General features: G+C 33.1%; 4 protein-coding genes across 4 annotated transcripts; 2 read left to right on the plus strand and 2 right to left on the minus strand.

Moving 5' to 3' along the window:
* The first annotated feature begins 75 nt into the window (after window positions 1-75).
* On the plus strand, window positions 76-14,888 carry LOC136990687 (abnormal spindle-like microcephaly-associated protein). The gene is made up of 23 exons (XM_067289100.1): window positions 76-213; window positions 1,966-2,085; window positions 2,159-2,293; window positions 4,927-5,175; window positions 5,319-5,450; window positions 5,659-5,808; window positions 6,465-6,611; window positions 6,688-6,816; window positions 7,556-7,684; window positions 8,710-8,850; window positions 8,928-9,077; window positions 9,156-9,305; window positions 9,930-10,100; window positions 10,172-10,327; window positions 10,395-10,619; window positions 11,505-11,639; window positions 11,711-11,839; window positions 11,917-12,018; window positions 12,094-12,159; window positions 12,470-12,601; window positions 12,695-12,814; window positions 14,566-14,670; window positions 14,781-14,888. The coding sequence occupies exons 1-23, from the start codon at window positions 118-120 to the stop codon at window positions 14,886-14,888; spliced, it is 3,177 nt and encodes a 1,058-aa protein (XP_067145201.1). The 5' UTR covers window positions 76-117.
* Window positions 14,889-14,973: 85 nt separating this feature from the next.
* On the plus strand, window positions 14,974-16,534 carry LOC136990683 (uncharacterized). Its single transcript, XM_067289094.1, has 6 exons — window positions 14,974-15,053; window positions 15,136-15,201; window positions 15,269-15,391; window positions 15,812-15,934; window positions 16,358-16,391; window positions 16,473-16,534. The coding sequence occupies exons 2-5, from the start codon at window positions 15,148-15,150 to the stop codon at window positions 16,364-16,366; spliced, it is 309 nt and encodes a 102-aa protein (XP_067145195.1). The 5' UTR covers window positions 14,974-15,053; window positions 15,136-15,147; the 3' UTR covers window positions 16,367-16,391; window positions 16,473-16,534.
* On the minus strand, window positions 16,523-18,499 carry LOC136990680 (calumenin-like). The gene is made up of 3 exons (XM_067289090.1): window positions 18,400-18,499; window positions 17,429-17,828; window positions 16,523-17,121 (listed from the first exon to the last, which is right to left on the minus strand). The coding sequence occupies exons 2-3, from the start codon at window positions 17,823-17,825 to the stop codon at window positions 16,577-16,579; spliced, it is 942 nt and encodes a 313-aa protein (XP_067145191.1). The 5' UTR covers window positions 17,826-17,828; window positions 18,400-18,499; the 3' UTR covers window positions 16,523-16,576.
* A 2,326-nt stretch (window positions 18,500-20,825) lies between these two features.
* LOC136990682 (uncharacterized) lies at window positions 20,826-22,714 on the minus strand. Its single transcript, XM_067289092.1, has 3 exons — window positions 22,560-22,714; window positions 21,520-21,654; window positions 20,826-21,446 (listed from the first exon to the last, which is right to left on the minus strand). Exons 1-3 carry the CDS (start codon window positions 22,696-22,698, stop codon window positions 21,142-21,144), a joined length of 579 nt encoding a protein of 192 aa, XP_067145193.1. The 5' UTR covers window positions 22,699-22,714; the 3' UTR covers window positions 20,826-21,141.
* Window positions 22,715-22,939: the final 225 nt, after the last annotated feature.

Genomic DNA, 22,939 nt, shown 5'->3' on the forward strand with positions numbered 1-22,939 from the left:
TTTTTCTAATTTATTTATTTGTTTACACATTCCTGCTATTCTGTTTTTAACAATGTAATTATTTTAATTATTAATTGAATTGTTAGATTTTTAATTTTTTTCTTTTATTTTTTAATCATGAAGGAACAAATCCAACTTACTTTCATTCAAACAAGGATTCGTGGCTATCTTACTAGGACTGGTTCCATCAATCTGATTCCAGCCATCTTAAGAGTAAATAGATTTTAATAATGAAGTATTAAGTAAAAGTAGCTTAAAATTTTTAAATATTTCATGCCTAAAAATTAATTTCATAACTTTGTTAACAGATATGATAATCATTTTTTTAAAAAAATCCTAAATTTGAGAAAATTTGTGTGTTTTATACACTTTAATAAGATTTCTTTCGTGGAAGGTACTAAAAAAATTAACCTTGTCATTTAAATATAAAATCTTGTAAGTTTTAATATCCTAGCAGTTGTATATATGACGGATTTTGGTAAAAATATCTTGTTTGTCCCCAAACAATTCAATTATAAGCTGTGAAAGCAACGTTTTACGTATCTAGGAGGGTGAATCCTTATAACTACAGAATATGGGGAACTGAAAACCCTCGTGCCATTTTATAAAACGGAAGAGATGGTACAAAGGTGAATTTCTGGTATGCTTTACCAGAAATTCGGAAGTTTGCGTCGAAAGTGGCCTATATGAACGTTGTGTTTGTGTCATTGGAACAAATTGTTCCAGTAGGGTGCCAGACGTTCTTAATTTCAAAGGACAATCCTTTATTTTAGCTAAACTCCTTGTCCATTGAAATAAGAAATGGCGCAATTTGTCCTTTAATTTCTCAATTCCTGTGTTTTGTAATGGCAGTGGCGGATCAATCCATATCCTTTACTATAGAAAGCTACGATTTACCATTAAATATTTTAAATTAAAATTTGCAAATGGTATAGTCAATACGATAAATTTTAAATCAAGATTATAAAAAATATAAACAATGTTTAGCTGACCATTCAGTAACATTTGTAAAATGCAGACCACCAGTAGTCAAGTGGATAACACTACTGAACACTGGTAGTGTATTATGGGTTCGCATCTGGCCAACAAGCCGACCACTTGGGGTTTTCGGGGTTCTATTCACGTATGTAACACCTAAATAAGAGCCAGTTTCTCATAAGAGGCATTCCCTCGGTTGATCGCCCGTGTGTTGCAAACAAACCAAACCTGTAAGCCCATGCGCACGTGGTGCAAGATGTTGAAGTTTAACATTCTGCAGTATTGATTCTACGAGTAGAAAAGCTTTGAGTTACACTTTTATATTTTGTAAGCTGTTTTGCTATTTCCGTTTGGAAAAAACCCACCCGCGAACGAATGAATAAAACCACTGAAAACTGATATTAACTGGTCGCGGGTTTACGCCTTGCTAACCCGCGTGGAGTTATCCGGATTTTCTGAGACGTAAGGTAAACTTCGCATAGAAATTCCTCCGGAGGCAGATCGCCCATGTGTTGCCTTAAACCCATTAATCCTATCCAATTCAGTTGGAAAATTATGAAACATTGCGACCGTCAAATGGACCATTCCTTTTTTCCATACCCATTGTGGGTTCGGCAGGCTCACAATAGGGGCGGCCGGATGGTGAGGAATGGGGCGGGGTCCCTACGAGTGAAAAATTCCTGAAGTGGCTCGCTTGAATTCGATTCCATGTCGTCAAAAGCTTAAAGCTCCAGCCCCATTGTGAGCCTGCCGAATCTACAATGGGTATGGAAAAAAGGTCTACTTAGTGCCAACCGGATGAAAAGAAAACAGCAGCTTGAAATTACTGTAGTTTAAGGTCCGGTTATTTTAGCGATAGTATAATATAAGCAAGTTTATTGTAAAAGGGTTTAACCTGTTACAAGGGAGTTTCAGATAAAAACCAACTTTGGTTGGTTACCTTATTATTATTGTTATTAAATATATTCAGAAATATGTGATTTGTAGGATATTGCAGCTGTAACGATACAGATCTGGTGGAAGACGACCTCAGAAAGATGTTGCCGAAATCCTATTCGACTTAAATACACGCGCGAAGCTACAGGAGATTATAATGAAATAGAACAGGTAAAATATATTTAATTAATTTGAAGAACATTTCTAATAATTAACACACAGAAAATATATAATGAACATTTAGGTGATCAATATTCAAAAATGGTGGAAATCGGTAAAAGGGAAAAAAGTAAGAGAAAACAAGACGTTTTCTGATGGAAAATTACTGGAATTGCATGATACGACTCGTTCGGCAAACGTTAGTGATTTAATGATAAAGGTACAAATATTTTGAAATAAATTTCTAGCATGATTAAAAATTAATTAGCCTGATGGTTAAAACTAACATTGTTTTCATGGTATGACGAATAAGGTATATTCTCAAATATAAGAAGGCCCACCAGTGGATAAAACCACTAAACATTGGTCGCAGGTTCGTACCTAACCCAAAAACTGGTGATGTGGACTTTTCCGGGTTTTCTTCATGTTTCTGGCATCTAAATAGAGACCAATTTCCGATTGAAATTCCTCCCGAGAGACACTCCACTTTGATTGATCGCCCGTATATTCCTTTCCAATCCAATCAAAAACAAGAATAAAATCTAAACGAGCAATTATTTATTGTGACATCGTCACAATGCTCTCTATTTTATAGTGTCTTTCCCCTGTACATGCTGGTTGAGTCATGCCGGTCATCTATTTTTTATTTTATTTTTTTTATTTTTTTTAATTCTTTCCGCCCTGTGGGCATAAAGGGCCTCTTTTTTAGCAGGCCCATTATGGGTCCGGCTAGATCCACAATGAGGCGACCGAGTGGTGAGGGACGGGGCCCGACATATCCGAATGGACCACTCCCCGAAAAATTCTTGGGGATTTTTCGACCCGTCCGGATTCGATCCCGAGTCCCCCAGAGCGGTAGGCTGCATCTTGACCACTCAGCCATCCGGCCTCCTCGGTCATCTATCTAACTGGCCCACCAGTGGCCAAGCGGTCTTCATACCCTGAACACGGGGAGTTCGGTCGTGGGTTCGCGCCTCGCTCGGACGGGCTGGCCACATGGAGTTTTCCCGGTTTTCTCCACGTCTTTAACGCCCAAATAGAGGCCAGTTTCCTTTAAAAAGACCTTCCGGAAGGCATCTCCCCTAGGCAGATCTCCCAAGTGTTGCTTTGCGTAACTTAACAACAAACATCTATCTAACTCCGTTCTGGAGAAAATTTTTGAATTGAAATACTGTAACCAGTGGCGTAGCGTGGGTGTCAGCCGCCCGGGGTGGAGGAAAATTTCGCCGCCCCCTTATTTAGGTATTTTTACAAGATATTATCATTTATTGTGAAATTTTGCCGCCCCCTAAAAGTGCAGCCCGGGGCGGGCCGCCCCTGCCGCTCCCACTACGCTACGCCGCTGACTGTAACGCAAATTTCAGTCCAAAGCGTAAGTTTGTATATTGTTAATTGGGGCCTCCTGCCCATAAGCTTTCCGTATCTGGTCTGCATTTGCATCTATCTAATTCCATTCTCGAGATTAAGGAACGACAAACAGACGGACGTCAGTGGGAATTTATAGGTCTACAGTATGAAAATTGTTGAGCAATAATGCACTGGTAAATTATTGTATGAATATAGACGCTTCTTCAAGTATGAAACCGAAATATGCAAAACATCTTAAAATGGGCGGATAGTTGTAGCGACAAATATTCCGTTCTGGAGGACCTGGATTCGAGTTCGGAGTGGCTAGGAAACTCTCAGTGATCCTAACTGAAATCCAGTTCTGTAGGGGAGGTTTATAGGATTTGATTGGATTTGTTGTGCGAAACATCAGCACACTAGGAACTACCTAATTTTTATTATACCCATTACGGATACGATAGACCGTAATGGGATAAGCCAGATGACATTCCACTCAAATTTCTCATCATAAATAATGAAGCGATTTTTTTCTTAATTTTATATATTATAATACCAGAAGCAGAACAACTTCACCACGGTTTGAATTGTTAATGTGACCCCCTTCCAACCCCATTCTCTGTCACAAAGGGCGGATCTTGCATCCTCAAGTTTTTGGCCCTCGACTGAAAACCTTCATTCGGAGTCAACGGGGCCGAACATTTATCTTGATACGTTCGGGCCCTGTTGATTCCGAACCAGTTTTCGGCATTATGGTTACGCCACTATATGACACCTTTCTGATTGGCGAATACGCTAAAGAAATTAGTTATAGCCATGGATATCGACGGCCAGAAGGCCTAAATAGTTAAGGAATAAGTGTATCGCTCTGAGAAATCTGGAATCGAGTCTGGGCGTGAATTCCAGGATCCGTTCCAGATGTGTCGGGCCTCATTCCTTACCCATTGTGGGCCTAGCCGCAGTGGCAGATTAAATTAACCATTACGCTGGGTAAGCGTAAACCTAGAGCCGGGAAGTCAGGGAGCTTCGTGTGCAAAAGAAATTGATATGTTGTTTAATGTAACTTAATTAATAGCGAGGTTGAAGCCGAAGTTTTAAACGCGAAAACGTGTACGTCGGACGTTCAGCGCAGCTTTCCTGTAAGCCTAGAAGTTTGACAATGGCGTTTGGAATGTCGAGCATGATTCCACTGACTTTCCAAACGCCATTGTCAAACTTCTAGGCTTACAGGAAAGCTGCGCTGAACGTCCGACGTACACGTTTTCGCGTTTAAAACTTCGGCCTCAACCTCGCTAATGCCACTTTATTCTATTCAGCAAAGAGTGGGAGAAAGGTCGGGGAGCGTTACTTAAGCTCAGCTTTGGTGGTAGCTAATTTGCTATTGCCTGGCCGAACCCACGATAGGTACAAATATACTGTAGGTAAAAATAATATTAAAAAAAGCCATCTTTAAAATTATTGAGAGATAACTTTTAAAACTTTGTATAACATTTATTATTTTTAATACAGGAATGTAATGAAAGAGAGACGAAGATTCGCAAGAAAAGTTTAGAGAACGTTTTAATGCAAAAAATTGAAGATTCGATTAATGTACCCAACCTAAAGATAAAATGTACTGTAAATTATTTAAATAATCCCGATATCGATAACACATCCGAGAGACGTAAAATAATTAAAAAAACAAAAATTACAATTAAAATCCCCGTAAGGAGTAAACACTTAGAAGTTAAAGAAAGTGCCAGGGCATCCGAAGAAGAGGTATGCATTTTATAATGCTATATTTATGTTATATTTAACAAAGATGGCGGCCCTGGCAGTCTGCCTCCTGCCAAATTGCAAAGTAATTATTAGCCTTATAGTTTAGTATTTTTATTTTACGCAGTATTTTATTATTTTTATAGAAATTAATAATTATCCAAGCAAGTTTGAAGATGAAATACCAAAAATCTATTTATAGATTAAATTATAGAAGAATAGTGAACATCCAATCGTTAATTAGAAGTCGTATACATCAAGTGGACGTATACAAAGAGGTATCTTAGGTGCATTCGTTTCGTCAGAATAGTGTACTTCAATTTGACATCATTTTACGCTTCCTCGTTACAGAAAAAGGATAAGAATGACGTCAAAATGACGCAAGAACGTGCACTATTCTGGCTTCTCTGTAAATTTTAATTACGATATTATTAAAATAAGTTTTTATATATTTAACTAATCAGAAAACAATATTTATTCGTTTAGGTTTCGCGTATAATCACTTTTCAAGCAAAGTGTAGGATGTTATTTGCCAGGACAAGGTTTGAATTTCGTTGCAGATCAATAATTAATGCTCAAGCGACAATCCGTAGCCATCTTGATCGTCAAATGTTACTAATTTATCAATATGTAGAAGTAGTATTATTTGTTTTATATAATTAATATATATATAAACTGAATTTGTTTTCTAACTTAATTCCATTATATGAATTTTAGAAGTTTTTTTTAGGAGTTTTTGTGTAAGAACTGCTTTTATTTGCCTTAAATGAGTTAGTAATTGAACTGATGTTTCATTTAGATGCTAAGCAAACGTCGGAACAATTGATATGCTGTATAATAGACAATCAGAACAATTGATATGCTGTATAATAGACAATCAGAATAATTGATATGCTATGATATAAATTTTCTGTACTGATGTTCGCTTAACATCTAAACTGTTCCTTACACATATTCAATTACCATACCATTTAACTCCATGCTTAGTTACCATTTAAAATAATTTATTTCTTAAAAAAAAAAAAAATGTAATTATGCCAGCAGCAGTTCAAATTGTTGGAAAGGATAAGATTAGTTATGAGATTACAACTGTACTGTAGTACATACTAGTGAATGTCAATTAGTGATTTGTGAGCCAAATCTGGTCCACCAGGCCATTTCTTGTGCCTGTGCTCTCCATAACCAAACAGTTCTACTATTATAAAAATAACTAGAAACAAGCTTATACAATGTATAATTTTTTATGTACAAATGATTTATTAAACCTACAGATTTCCAATTTAATTTTTTAGAAATCCATAATAATTCAAGCGACTTGGAAAATGAAACTTCAAAGAAATAATTACGCATCTAATTATAAAATAATTATTTCTGTTCAATCTTCAATTCGGAATCGTCTTCGTTGTTTAAGAATTTCCTTTTTTAAAGAACTCGAAAAAGTAAACTTCTTTTAACTTCAATTGTTTTACGTTTGGATTTATTTTAAAATTAATTATTTCATTTCATTTATTTAAGTCATCCATAATAATCCAGTCGAAATGGCGGATGAAAAATCAAAGATCCGCTTACGTTCTTGAATGTGATCGAATTAACCAGGCACAGAAGTTAATTCGAAGCTTTCTATATCGTAAAGTGTTAACGAAGGTATATTTATGTAAATTTACTTTTATTGTAATTGAAGTTTAGTTACAATCAAACTTTAGTGAACACTCTTACCTCATTATATTGATTTTTACTTTACATTTTCGACTCGTTTTACCTTTTCTAAACTCTTTCTGCCATGTGGGCACTAACAGGGCCTCTTATAGCAATCCCAATATGGGTTCGGCCAGGCTGACAATGGGGCGGCCGGGTGGTGAGGGACGGGCCAACATATCCGGTCGGATCACTCCCCGAAAAATTCCTGGGGATTAGTCGACCCATCTGGATTGGATAGAGCGGTAGGCTGCTACCTTAACCGCTTGGCCATGGACACTAAGAGGGTCTTTTCAATCGTGCCACTCGTCCTTTGCTCCACCCTATTCTGGTCCTGGCCGAACCCAGAATGGACATGATAAAAAGGCCTTTTTAGTGTCTACAGGATGGAAAGAGTAGAAAAAAATCATGCCCATTATGGGTTCGGTTAGGCCAACAATGGGGCCGACACATTTCGCATAAATCACCTCTAGAGGTTGCTCGCTTGGACTCCATCTCGGATTCCCCAGAATGGTATGCTTACGTTTTTACCGCTCCAGCCGTTCGTTATATTGATTTTCATTGTAATTAATATAATGTCATTTAATATAAAGGCATTTTCTTGAGAAAAAGTATTTTTTTTACATTAATCAGTCAATGAGAAGAGCTTCATTTCAAATAAGTTTATATATGTGTATATTTTTAATAGAATATAGCTGCTGTTAGCATTCAGTGTTGCTGGAAGATGAAATGCCAAAAATCAGCTTTTCAACTTAATTATAAAAGAATTTTTCATGTCCAAACATTAATTCGAGATCATCTTGATAATTTCAAAAGGGTAAAATTACAGTATATATGTAATAAAGTAAACAATGTAGCAATACAATGTTAACGTTGTATCAGGAATGTAATAACAGTGTAACACTGTTAAATGTAGAAATTTAATTAGATGTTGAGTCTATGACGTAGTATATCTAAGGGACCATTCAAGTCATAGCAGTTCTCGTCCCCAATTGTAGGCCTGGCCAAACCTTTAATGGGCTCGTGAAAAGGCCTCTTAGTGCATATAGGGCGAAAAAAAAAACATTAATATAGATAAATCGCGGATCTAGAAATCCTCATTGAAATTCAGGAGAATTTCGATTAAGGTGCTTAATCTCGAATTAATCGAGACTAAACATCCCAATTCAAATCTAACTTCTCTCCATAGACTGTTAATGGTAGTTTCACCAATCCCAATCCGAAATAAATTTTATAGTTATATATTCGTTTATCATAAAAATCAAAGTTGCTGTACATTTTAATTCGATATTATTCAAATTGAATTAAAAATACAAAAAAGTAAAAATAATACTATATGGGTTTGGTTTGGATTAATGGGATATAGCAACGCAAAGCCATACGTGTGGGCGGTCTGCCAAAAGGGTGCCTCCCGGGACGACTTTCTATGGGAAACTGGTCCCTATTTTAGTGATAGTGATAGACCCCGTAAACTTTATGTGGCCACTCCATAGGACAGGCAAGAACCCGCGACCTTTAGTGGTTTTATCTACTCAGCTGCTAGTGGGCCATTACTGCATACGAAAGACTGAATTTCTTTGATAAATATAGACATTTTTAAACTTCTTTCTGTGGGCACAAATAAATGTTTGTTTTTTAGGCCAGGTTCACAATGGGGACAAATATATTCGGGGCAGACCTACCCCAAAAAATTTCGGGTGTTTTTGACCCTTCATATTCGAGCCCGGATTACCCAGAGCAGTAGAAGCACCCCATCAAGCCAGCAATGAGTGTAGAATATAAAAATAAAAGATGTATGAATTTAATTGATTTTCAAAATAAATTTGCGACATTTTTTTACAGAAATCTATTTTCATTCAATCGCAAGTGAGGATGATTTTTCAAGCCACCAAGTACGAGTGTGTATACAAAAAAATTATGGATATTCAATCTTCAATTCGCAGTTTTATTGTTCAGAATGAGTTTTCTCAAATAAAAATAATGGTATTTTAATATTAAGATACAGTATATTTTTATATATAAAATATACAAAAAAAGATAATTTGATTTAATTATTTTAGAATTTAGCAGCAATCATTATACAAGCGAATTGGAAAATGATAAAAGAGAAGTGTATTTATGAAACTCATTGCACAAGAATTAAGGGCATTCAGTCATTAATCCGCGGGAATTTCATTAGGATGAAAATTTTATTTGAAGATAAGAAAAACGTAAATAAATTTTCAATTATTTAAGTTATAAACGTATTTACTTGTTAACCCAACGTGTATATTAAATTTAAATCTTAGAAATCAATAATTATTCAATCAAGTTGGAAAAGAAAATGTCAAAGGATTGCATATCGAATTAACTACAAGAGAGCAAGTATAACTCAGACAACGATTCGCGGTTTCAATTGCAGAAAAAGGACATCGCACGATCTTGACCATTTGAAAAAAGTAAATTTTATTTATTGATAGCACAGTGTTATCTGCCAACGGGGTGCCTCCCAAGAGGACTTTTAATAGCAAACTGGCCTCTGTGGGCATTTTAAAACTCTATCCACCCTGTGGACACTGAGAGAGCCTTTTTAAATAACCCCATAATAGGGTGGTCGGGTGTTGAGAGACGGAGTCCGACATGTCAGAATGGACCACCTCCGAAGAGTTCCCGGGGTTTTTCAACTTTCTAGATTCGATTCCGGATTTCCAAAGCGGTAGATTGCCACGTTAACCGCTTGGCCATCCGGCCCATATAGGTGTTAGACACGCGGATAAAACACGGCAATAAGGCACGAACCCGCGACTAATATGCCAGTATTCAGAGGCTTTATCCATTCGGCCACTAATGGGAAGGAAGTTTTGTAAATTACTTTCGTATAATATTAAGAAATGAAGACGTTTATTGAATATATAAGTGTATTTTAATGTAATTTTTAAAGAAATTGCAAGATTTTGTTCATTTAGATTATATATTTTTTCTTTTCTTTTTGTATTTAGATGTGTATCATACAATCAATATTCTTTTCTTTTTGTATTTAGATGTGTATCATACAATCAATATTCTTTTCTTTTTGTATTTAGATGTGTATCATTATACAATCAATATGGAGGATGAAGTGCCAGAGAGCATCTTATAAATATTGTTATAGAAAAATAATTGATGCTCAGTCATTATGTAGACGTTTTACTGATCGTCATGAAATAAAAAAGAAAGACAAAGAGGAGGAGGAGGAGAACAATGATGATGAAATTGTAGTACCTGCATAAACTATATTTTAAGTTAATTATAAATTTTATTTAATTATTTTTTATTTAATATATAGAACTATTCCGTAATTACCGTAGAAATAGAATGGGGAACATATGAAAGTATGTCTGAAAATTTAATTAAATCTCAAGCATCAGTTAGGAATTTAACTAAATCTCAGCTACCACACAAAAGTCAATATTGTGTTGATCAAATACATAAAATTAAAGAAGTCAGTCACAAAATTGTATTATTTTAACTAATATTGTAGAAATTAAAATAAATTTTTAATTTTTCAGACTGCAACAGTAACTGTAATTCAAGCAACTATAAGAATGAAACTCTTAAAAACTCGCTATGCTTTAATATATAAAAAAATAATTAATAGTCAGTCATTATTGAAAGGATACATCGAACGAATGGAAATTAAACGAATGTCTGAAATAAGAATTATTTATTTAATAATTATGATTCAATCTACAGTCCGTCGTCATTTAGAACGCAAGAAGAATTCTTCAAACGGCGTAAGTTTGAAATATTTGTAAGAATATTCTTGTTAAAGAAGCTTCTTGAACCTAAACAATTCAAATAGCTTTTCTTAAAGCGAAAAGTTTTCAGAAAATTCAAGTGCTTTTGGACTTGGGGCCATTTCTTGTAAGAGAATCTAGGAAGACATTTTCAACTTCTTGTAAATGAGAAGTCATCCTGGTATTGACAAGAAGTTAGCGAAAGAACTATCGATCAGGCGTTAACAAGAGAAAATTTCTCATTGTTGACTCTATCGTGATAAAGAATTAAGGGAAATTTGTTTTTAGAATCTACTGTCAGAAAGCCATTAAATATCGGGAACCCAATATCATAAAAATACATCAAGAAGTTTTCTCTTCTTAACTCGTGACATTCATTGCCTTCTAATGATGCCATATCAACAAATGTTAATATCTTTTATATTTCCATACAAAATATAGAAAAAAAATTATTTGTAGACTCAATACAACGAACGATCTGCGGAGGGAAGATTTCTATGGAAAACTGCCCCTATTTAGTGTTACAAACGTGAAGAAAATCCGGTAAACTCCACCTGGGTAGCCCTTTAGCGAGGTGTAAACCCACGACCAACTCCCAGTGTTAAGTGGTTTTATCCATTCGGCCACTGGTGCCTCCCAAAAATTGACTTGCTAATTATGGATAATGGAATTTGGCCCGAAGTGTTTTGCGTTTTCTATAAATTTTTCGCTTCAAAAACATTTGAGTTGGACTTATAAAAATTGGAATATTTTAAATTCAAATATTACGTCGTTAAAGACAATATTGAGGATGTTATTGATGAAATAATTTTAAATTTCTTAATTTTATAAATTAAAAAATATATATTTGTAATTTTCTTTTATGGAAATAACACCGCGCAGAGAAAACAGGCTCATAAAATACGTTTAGAACGAAGAATAACTTTATTATATAAAGGATGTTACTTGAAATTATTCGTTCACTATCGAGGACATGTTAAAAAATTAAGATTAAAGATACCAAATAACACGGGAATAGTATGATTTGATTATTCACATTTTCTTTCCTTTTTATATTATAATATAATATAAAATACGAAAAATTTCAGATGAATATTCCGTGTATTAGATTTTCAACTATCAAAACGATAAGGCTGGACACTTATGAAATTGCTAAGAAGGATGTCGATCAATGTTCAACAATTCTTCTTAAAAACTTTACGAATAAATTAGAAGCAGTAAAATGAATTTTATATAAATAAAATTAATTTAAAATTATTTTTTTCTTGAGATTATCAAGATTTTTTTAAAATAGGATTTTGGATCGATTATGATCCAGAGTTGGTGGAGAATGACCATCCAACGTGGAAGTTTTCTAGATACGAAATTAAAAGAAAATTCGAAAAATGGGATGGATGTGAGTAATTGCTTCAATTTTCTTTCAATAATTTATGTGTGTGTTTATTTTTAATTTTGTGATGAAATTTTTTAGGATAATTCAAGTACTGAAACTCCATTTTTTTTCACTAACACGAAATCGTATAGTGAAGAAACATTGGTAAGAAGGATTTCTGACGATTTTTCCCTCGTTTAACATATCAATTAACACATATTTTAGCACACCAGTGCCCAGTGATAAAACCATTGAACAGTTAATTTAGCCAGTTAAGTGCCTACAATATGCATAGCATGAATGCAAAGCCGGCAATGTGCATTCGTTAATCACTAAAATGAGAAATTCGCATACTTTAATATCAATGGATTAATAACAGAACACCCATTTAATATTTAAATTTCACAATTATTTAAATAATTAAAATTTAGGTTTTTCGCATAAAATTTTATCATTTTATTTCCCAAATTTATAGAATCATTCCATCAAATTGGATATTAAATATTCGAAGACTAAATCAAAATCATATTTACAAGAATTGCAGATTCAAGTAATACAAGGTGTTGTACGTGACTTCATTATTAGAAGAAAGGCAATGATATTAATAGTACGATAATTGTTTAGTTAAATTCGTTGTAATTCTGATTGTGGATCATTTGCAATAAAATTCAATGTTTTTTTTTATCAACAATAAATTCAGGAAACGAAAAATAATCTTAAAACTAGGCACCAGTCGAATCAGATTAGAACGTTGCAAGCTGCTTTTCGTGGTTTCATTGTTCGAAGATTAATGTACAAAATCAAATTTATCCATGAACAGGTACGGATAATAAATAATTATTAGTTAATTCTTATTAAATTCCTACTATTAGTTCACACTCTCCATATATATATCTTGTTCAAATTTTCAATCGTTAATAAAATACTTTTTATTCATCCACTCAAGTTCAAATACATTTTTTAAAACTTGTAGTGGATGACACTTGATGTTAATACAGTTTTTTAAAATATTAATTCTTTAATTAAATTTAATTATTGGTTAATATTACCTGTGGTATCGAAGATGGAGACGGGGAATTTTTTCCCTAGATACTAGACGGCGACGGGAAAATTTTTTTTCCCCTACGTTCAAGATGGCCGCGTATCCGGTAATCTCGAATCAGATTATCGAGTGATAATCTGGAAACAGATTAACAATGGATAATCTCGAAGTAGAATACCGAGTGATCTAAACGTTAGGGGGCGTACCCGTACTATCTGTCGCATTATGCAAATTAATAAATTTCCCCGTCGCAGTCTAGTATCTAGGGAAAAAATTTCCTTGTCGCCATCTTCGATACCACGGGTAACATTAACCGTAAAATGCAAGGATTTCAGTATTTTTCACGTGAAGGTGAAGAATGCGAGTTCAATTCTTGCAAAAATCAATAATTTTTTGATAAATTTTTGAAAATTTTTGCTTTAAGTAGACGTTTTATCCAAATGATTTTCGAGAGTGAGTTAGCAGTTGTGGCTTAGTGGTTAGAATAAAGGATTTTTCTCAAAAAATAAAATTGAAGAAATTTTATGCTTTGGGTTCAATTCCGATTTCTCTTTCTATTTTGCCACTTAATATTGTGTTTCTGTCATATGTATATACATATTTATATTAATTGTAATTATTTAATAAAAAGTAACTAAAATAAAATTTTTTTTGTTGACCTAAGTAGGAATTGACTTTAAAAAAAAATTTTTATTATATTACTTGTTTATTACTTCAATTATAAGCAGTTGTGCATTTAGCAATATGGTGCCCTTACGCCCACAATATGTAGGCGCCCCTCAAACTAATAGTGCCACTTTAGCACCGAATGATTCTATTCTATAATTTTAGATATGCAATAATTGTATTTTTACAGATTTATAAATATCGAAAGAGCAAACCCGATATTAGTGGTTCTACCCGATAGTGGATCTAGAAATCTTTAGAGGGGATGCAGTAAGGAAACGTTATGGCCTTAATTTTTTACTACCTGATGTACCCAGTTTTACTCAGGAGGAATTTCAAAAAAAAGGGCAGCTGCGCTCTTGCGCACCCCTCAAATACGTTCCTGTTACAACTCTATTCATGTAAAATATATCGATCAAGCGATATGTCATATTTTGTCCCTACTTAGCTTTTAATTTGTATTAAACAGTTGAAAAAAAACTTGATTTTTTCGCTTATGGGTATTAAGAAGTTATTTTTCCATATCCATTGTGGATTCGGCTAGGTTTGCAATAAGGACGATCTAATGGGGAGAGGCGGAGCCGACTTATCCTGGAATTATTCGCCCTTGAAAAATCCCTGTGGTTGTTTGCCGGATCCGATCTTGGGTCCCTCAGAGCGGTAGGTTGAAGCCTTAACTACCTGGGTTTCGAACCTCCAATAACGGCCACCTCTAAATGTCGGCCATTTTTTCATGAATGTTTCTTTTTGAAACGAGTACAAAATAACCGCCAAACAACGGCCATTCTTTTGTGTTTTCGTTAGTGGTCGTTGTTCAGAGGTTTGTCTTTATTCATATTTTTATAATTCAAAATTTTAAACAGCAAAAACTTCATCAAGCAGAAATTAAGCAACTAGAAGAACAAATTACTGAAGAATTTGAAGAGGAGCAATCAATTCAGCAACAATCGCCGTTTGAATGTCAAGAAGTGATACCATTTTTAACTTATATAAACAAATCTGAATAAATTATAAGTCAAAACAATTATTTTTAGTAAAATTTATATTTAAAATTGTTTCATTTAATTGCTATTATTAGAAATTTTCACTGGAAGGGAGTGAAATACTAGATCTTAATTTGGAGAGAATACAACTTCAGAGGGTCAATTCAATAAAACAGGTAAGAAAAAAATTAATAATTTATTAAATTTACCATTTAATGATGATAATTAATTAACATAATTTACTTTATTTACCATTTAATGACAATTAGAAGCAGTTAGAATTGAAACAGTGTGTTGCAGCGCAAGCAGCTGTTAGATCTTTCCTCATTAGGCAAGAATTTATAATTAATATTTTATCAACAGAAAAGGTGATCTAAGAACATGCCAAAGTAATAATTTTTGAATAAATTACTTAAGTAAAACAAAAAAAATACCTTTATTTTATTTTAGGTACTGGCAATAATGATATTAAAAAAATGGTGGAAGGATAAGAAAGATCAAATGGATATGTCATTGGTATAAATTTTTTTGATTTAATTTATTAAATTATGTAATAAATTTAGTATATAATTGTTTGATTTAGAAGATAAACGAAAATTTAAACGGAAAGAAGCAATTAGAAAGGAAGGTTATAACAATGCAACCAATCTGTCGTGGATTTTTAGCTCGAAACCAAATAATTGACCAAATCGTTATTACTGAACAAGTATTGTATTAATTTAAAATTATTATGGTTTAAAACAAGATTTAAATAGTGTATTTTAAACAATTATCGGATTACGATTAGGGGCAGTCCATTAATTAAATGTATAGTTCTTGAAACACTCCTCTCCCCTAGTGGCGCGTTATCGTATAGGCAAAAAGGGTAATTGCCTGAGGCCTCACACTAATCTTTTTAAGAAAATACTTTTCTCAAAAAGTCAACACTGCTCATGAGGCCCCTAATTCAAATTCGCCTGGGTTCTAATCTAATAACCAACATTGAAATGATTTCAATAAGTTCCTCTCTTTAAAGATTTTAGAATAGGAAACTAAGTATGAACGCCTTCATTATAACATACATTTTTAAAATTAACATTGCAAATTTTTAATGTCATAACATTAATATGTTAACATTTATACTTAGATTATGGCCGCAATAATACTTTTAAATTGGTGGAGAAGTAAATTTCGTGGTGTTAACGAGGAAATTGACTTACAAGTATGGATTCAAAGATCATTGAATAAAATAAATAATCGCTTGAATAAGGTAAAATGACTTTAGAAAAATTTTTGAAGTTTTTTGATATAATTTAGAATTGAAAAGCCAAGTTTACAATTCATTATTTAATTTCGAGGCTTTTCAGAGGTCTCAAAATTCAGGACGTTCAGAGGGGTGAGCGCTATCCGAAAACCATAAAAATATATGAAAATCGATAAAGCAAAGAGAGATTTTACCATTTATCAAAATAAACTTTAATTTAAATTAATTTCATATCATATTTTTACACAAAACATTAAATTTTGAGGCCTCTCTATATCTGGTCCAGTGTTAAATGGCCATGCAGACACCTCTTCCCCGGGTCTGTAAATAATTTTATTAATTGTGTTCTAAATTTAAGTTATAAACTTAACGAAGAAAATTCAAATGGTTTAGAAACAGAATTTTAATTACAATTTAATTTTTCTCTAGAAACGTTGACCATTAAATCACGAGGAAAGTCGAAGTAAAGTGAAAAATATAATTAAGATTCATTTAAATATTTTAAATAAAATGAATCTAATAGCATTCATTTTTCTTAATTTAGATTTGAACCTTATTTATCCAATAAAAAAAAGCATGTACAGAAGACATTCATTTTTATTATATTTAATATAATATTTTATTAAAATTAAATAATCTTAAACATATTTAAAATTCATCGTGTCTCTTTTGATTATCGTCCATCCAAAATTCCGGAGGCTGCAGGGCCATGAAAAATTGGAAATTATTTAATATGTCTTGCTTAGTAATTTTTGTATCCCTGTCCTGGTCTGCTAATGATATGAGCCTCCATGCTTCCGCTTCGTGTCTATCGTATGGAGGCAGTATCCAATCTTTAAATTCATCTTTGTTTAAACTTCCGTCTTTATTTTTATCTAAATAATTGACAAAGTGGCCCTGTTGCCCTTGGCTCCAGTTTGGATCGTTTTTCTCTTCCCCGGCAACATTTTTGGAATGCTCCATATATTCTTCCAAGCTTACTTCATTATTTTTGTCTACGTCGACATCCTCCATCGCTTCGTCTATAACAATATCTTTAGTGCGATCGGATTCTTCGGGATGTAGAAAATCTTTAAATTCTTCCCTAGTTAATAGGTTATCTTTGTTACTATCGGCTTTTGCCCATCTTTTTTCGAGTCTTTTAATCATTTCCTTAATTTTTTCTAAGTCTTCCGAATTTTGCATCTGTAAAACTAAAAAAAAATCATTGAGAAAACACATGGATTTTTCAATTCTCCGGATTATTAATTGGGCTACATCAAGGCTAATTTAATTATTACATGTAAAGCAATTTGGCTACAGATTGGCGATTAGACCGCCATCTAATGATAGATTTAATAATTAAAATGTTTTTCCTAAATCCTAATTACTAAATTTATCATAGGTGGCGGCTTAACGCCTATCTAAAGCCAAATTGCTTTTAAATATAATAAATAAATTACCTTTGTTGTAGCCCAATTAATATATATTTTTTAAAAATATTCTGCGCGTAATACTTACAAACATCTGGATAAGTGAAATTTTTATAAAGTTCCCAACTTATAACATCTACAGCTTTTGCATTCTGTCCAGGAGATGTTAAAACTTGCTGTTGTTTAGGATGAAAATATCTCCATTGAGAATCTAATGTAGTTTCAATGGCTTCTAAATGGATTTCTTTTAACACATCGCGTAGTTCATCGACCGTAACGTAACCATCTTTGTTACGATCCACTCGTTCGTCGATTAATTTAGATAATTTAGCTTTAATAACTTGAGGATCGGGAGGTTTGCTATAATCTGGTTGCTTATGTTCGCCGGTTGGTGAAGGCGGAGGAGGAGTGAATCCTTGTTGAGATCCTCCTTCTATCTTAGAAAATTTAAGTAAAAATGCCAGCAATAATAAGTGATGCCTCATTATCTGAAAAAAATACATACGTTTTGATTATTAATATATTAAAATTTAAAAATACAGCATAAAACGCTACAAATTAATTTGCATATGGAAGAAAAAAGCATATTTTTAAAGCCAATTCCTAGTAGAAAACTGGAAAAATCTTGATGCTCTAATTAAATAAGCAATGTGAAACTCATCTGGGAGCATATTTTAACCTTAAAACCCATTAAAAATAGAAAAAAAAATTCAGATTTTTTGGCATCGCCATATCAAAAAAGTCTATCGTTAAATGTAGCATGGCATCGTTACAGGTTTTCAACTTGACCCGGAACAGAAAACGAGGATAAAGTAAGAATTAAACTACACCGTTCGAACAATTATATAAATTATATAAAATAATAAAAATGACAATTTTATCTCACAGATTTTAGCAAGAGTTACCTTTACTTCCATCTATATATACTTACATACAAGCGATTTAACTAAAGTTAACCCCCTAAAAAAATCTCTATAGTTCGTTTACCTGTGTACTAAATATGGAGTTTGCTAGAAAATAAGTGAAATAAATAGAATATAGACTTATAAAACTACTTACCTTATGTTAAGTAGAATTTTAGAGTAAAATAAGATTGTATATGACTTCAGACGTAGACACGTGTACTTGGCAATGGTAACCTGTCCAATCAAAGTAGATAACCTTATTCGTCCAATCATGACGATTGACCTGGACACAATCAGGTTATAGCTGACGCAATGATGTGCCATTGTTATATCCCGATATTTAAAATTTCGTGAATATAAAGTTCAATTTAAATTAATTAAAGAAAAATCATCTTTATTTTTACTTTAATTTTTAAATATAAACTGCACGGAAGTTTCTTTTATATACTGTACTTATCAACGAAGTTACACTTCGTTTAGATGTTGCAATGGAGGAAGAAGTTATACAAAATTATATATTAAAATAAATTTATTATATATTAATTATTATTTAAATATGTTTAAAGAAAAAAAAATCAATTTGTCCGGAAAGTTAATTTACCAAGACAATCGACAGATGGCGACACCTTCGATTTAAGAATTTGAACTGGCTCGTTACGAAATAACGTGACGTCACACTAATTAAATTTGATATTTCGTCTTAATTTATAATAAATAATGAATTCGTCGAATGGCATTAAAACACGACAAATTAGTCACGTAAGCATTTATGAATTACTGTTCATTGTTTGATAAAGTTCTAATGGATTAATGGCCTTAAATATTTTTGATTAAAATAACATACACGAGTAATATGATGAGGCCCTAAGCTAAATACGTTTACAGATTAAGGCCTCGTGATGTAAGGCTAACCTCAAATTTTTAACTTTGTTGTCATTAGGCGAAGGCAAGTCCTCTTATATGTGACAGATGCATAATAACTTGAAGTTCAGGTTAACACGTGTCCTCTTATTTCCGGACGGGTACTCTTTTGAATGTAAAGGTTCTGTCTGGTGTATTTTTATATATATTTTTAAATAAAACTTTTCTTTAAATGTCCTATAATTCTGCCATTTGATTATGATAAACCCTATTTACATCCTGCTCTAGATAACATCATTTCATTTTATGGTATGCTCACGGTATATGCCAGGAATGAGCAACCCGCGGGTCGCATGCCGCCCGCATTAATATTTTTTGCGGCCCGCGTCGAATAAAATATGACTAAATATATCTATTTCCCAGCTTAAGGAAGTATGCGGCAAAAATTAAAATGTTATTTTCTACAACTTATCTACGTGAATAGTTTTTCCGCAATGAATTTAGTAAAAATTAAAACAAGAAACAGGCTAACAGACACATCGAAACTAATTTAAAACTAGCAGTGACTAATATTTAACAAAATATTTCCGATATATTACGTTTACATCAGTTCCGGAAGCTAAATTAAGTATACCCATGCTAATTTTTAATTATATATGAATAAATAATTGTGGTTTACCGGCATTTTTTCTATTTACTCTTGTATGCGTCAGTTCAAAAGTTTTAAAATGCGGCCCTTACATAGAAAATGGTTGCCCATCCCTGGTATATCTTGCTGTGGAACTATTTCATTTTCGTAATAAATTCCTCAAAGTTTACCATAATATAACAGTTTTAATTTAATTATTTTAAAGAATCACGGCAATGAGTATTGTTGGTCGTTGTTGGAGGTTCGACTGTACTAATTAAATATGATTGTAACATTTCTGTTTACAGTAAAAAAAATTCGGAATGTTTTATAACATTATGCCAAGCATCTATATAAAGTTTAAGGTAAAAAAAAAAAAAAAAATAACGAATAAAAGGACTTTTTATGCTTTAAAATATCGGAAATATAATTCTAGTGAGAGTATAGAGTGACAGACAGATTCGTTGAATCGCCTCAAGGTCAGGGTTGGAAGAAATTAATTTCGTTCTCTTAAAAAAGATAACAATTAATAATAATTAAAGCCGCATTCATGAGAATAAAACCGTATCCTAATTAAAATAATCTTTAATAAATATGCTAATCAGCATTAAAAAATTATATATGATCTATAGGATTCATGTAGTCGGTTCCTTTGCCGCACCGTTTAAAATTATTCGGAAGTTCGGGGGGAGGTTCAATGACATTTTTTAGAATATCGAATTATTAAAATTTTAAATATAATTTCTTAATTCGAATCCGTTTAGTGATGCGTAGAAACCATCAGTTTTTCTCCCCCTCGAAAGGTCACCTTGAGGACCACGTGATAATGGGTGGAGGATAATAAGTAGTCATTAATTTTTGTTTTCTATCTGTCATTAGTAATTAAAATAAGATTTTAGGGTTTTTTCCCCTCCCCCGTTTAAAACGATACGAGAGCATTAAGATATTTTAAGCTGAAATTACATAATGGGTATCAGTTAAATGCCTGTGAAGATTTGCGAAAGTGTATACACGTTGCTAAGTGAAAACACGTGTATAAATGCCACCAACAGATGCACACGACGTGTAATTTATTCATGCAATGCCATAAATTTTAATAGTATTTTCGGTTCTTTTTTAAAAAAAGAAAAAAAGATTTATTCTATAATAACATACAGCTCATTTTATAATAAAATTACACGGAAGTGAAACAGGTATGTACAAAAGCCATCAGTTAAGAGGTAATTACATATTTTGAACACGTATATATAATTATTCGGGAATATATTTGTGGGTTGTATTCACTGTATAGAAGCTAATATAAATAATAAGCTGTAGTTATTTTCGAAATTCTATTCTTCTTCTTACAGTTCATTATTTCCCTCTCCTTTTTTTCCTGCTACGAAGCTGTAAATCTTTGGCATGTCTTCAGTATTTCTTCATTTTCTGGTGTCTTCTTCCATTGTCGTAGTCACTGTTCATTGCCGCTAGGTGGCAGCATTTGTGGAATATGGTACCCTTACCCACGACACACTGCTCGAACGTCATCATTAATTTCTCTCTAGATTTATCCATTCTTTCGCTATTGCCGAAAACTATCTTCTTGTTGTGGGCACGGTTCCTGTTCCTCCTCATAATTCTTGCTAAGTAGAAGTATACGTAACAATGGAAACCTTTATCGCCCGCCATCACACCAAGCATACAACACGTCGACTTCTTCTTGGTAGTGGATTCTAGAATCGGAAGAATAATTAAATTAAATTTAATTCGGAAGGATGAAATATGCATTTTGTAGCGAGAATCGACCTGTTATAAAACGAAAGAAATTCGACTTGGACCAAGGATTTTGTGTATCAGTATCCGCGTTACCGCTTCCTTCGATCTCTTCATCCGTATCGATCAACTGTTTTTGTTCGTTTCGATCGAGATCGATCAAGTAATCTGAAAAAATAGAATAAAAGTTTAGAAAAAGACTAATTGTCACGTACAACACACAGAACCACGTCTTGTTTATAAGCGCAATTACGCATGCTCGCAGCGAAGGTCATCCACCCTCGCAAGGACGTAAACTAATTTGAATGTTTTACAAAATCGAAAGCTATCTCAAGGTTTATTTTGAAGTAAAAGGTCACGCCTTTTACCTCAAAATAGGCGCGTGAAATTAATTCTGTAGCAATTTCAATCCCCCTTTCTGTTCGGTTAAAACACAAGATGCTCTCGTAATCTCTGTTCTGTTTGGTTTAGGTAAGTGGTGCGATCCTGACCTTTGACCTCGGGCAGCGCGTATCTATTTGACTTTTCAACTTCCCCTACTTATGGCCCCGAACATCGATTACTGGATTGAATTACTTTCAAACCGGATACGTCACGTTTGGCTTAAACTTCGAAATTTGAATTTTTAAACAATTTTTTTTTAAAAATTGCCACCATTTTATAACGAATGCCACCGAATCCTTTCCAATCCGTCTCGAATTTCGCCATTAAACTTCTCGGTTTATAATCACAGGTAGGCCTAATTTATAAATGCGCGTGACGTCATGAAACGTCATCGATTCGAGGCCAGATCAAAGTTTTTATTTATTTATTTATTTATTTATTATTCTCTACAACTGGGACCGCGTAAACAAATATTTTAGGTTAAACGATAACGGAAGAATTAAAATTAATTATTCGCATTTAAAAATTAATCGAATTTATGCAAATTTGATTCATTTATAATCAGACCAGTATTAACGACGCATTATTATTATAATTATTAATGTTAGTTTTTGTTTTATTTACATTATTCGTTGTTAATTATTGCATTATTTATAATGTAAATAAATAAATAAATACTTAGTACTCACCATCGAAGTGCTTGTAATGTGGCCTTTTGGCTTGTCCTTCGAGAAAGAAACCGAGTAGCAGTAGCAACCAGATAGAGATAGGAGCACCCTTCATAGTCAAAGAGAGGAGACTACAAGCGGCACTAATGCCTCCTTCCATCCCTTCTTATATATCTACCCGTGGGAGGTGGGAGCGGGGTCTAAGGACCTTTGTCCTCTACTTACTGACATTCTAAACATAAACACATTTCTTTATGCGCCGGCTTTTCTCTCTCCATTTTACTTTATAATCGAAAATTTTTGGATTTTTTTCCCCTTCCATTTTTTTTGCTAATTTATCGTTTTTAAATATTAATTTAAAAAAAACACAAACAATTTTTTTATTCGTCATAAAAGCCAGA

The sequence above is a fragment of the Centruroides vittatus genome, unplaced genomic scaffold (genome assembly GCF_030686945.1).
Source record: "Centruroides vittatus isolate TY-2023 unplaced genomic scaffold, ASM3068694v2 contig_1322, whole genome shotgun sequence".
Taxonomy (NCBI): Eukaryota; Metazoa; Arthropoda; class Arachnida; order Scorpiones; family Buthidae; genus Centruroides; species Centruroides vittatus.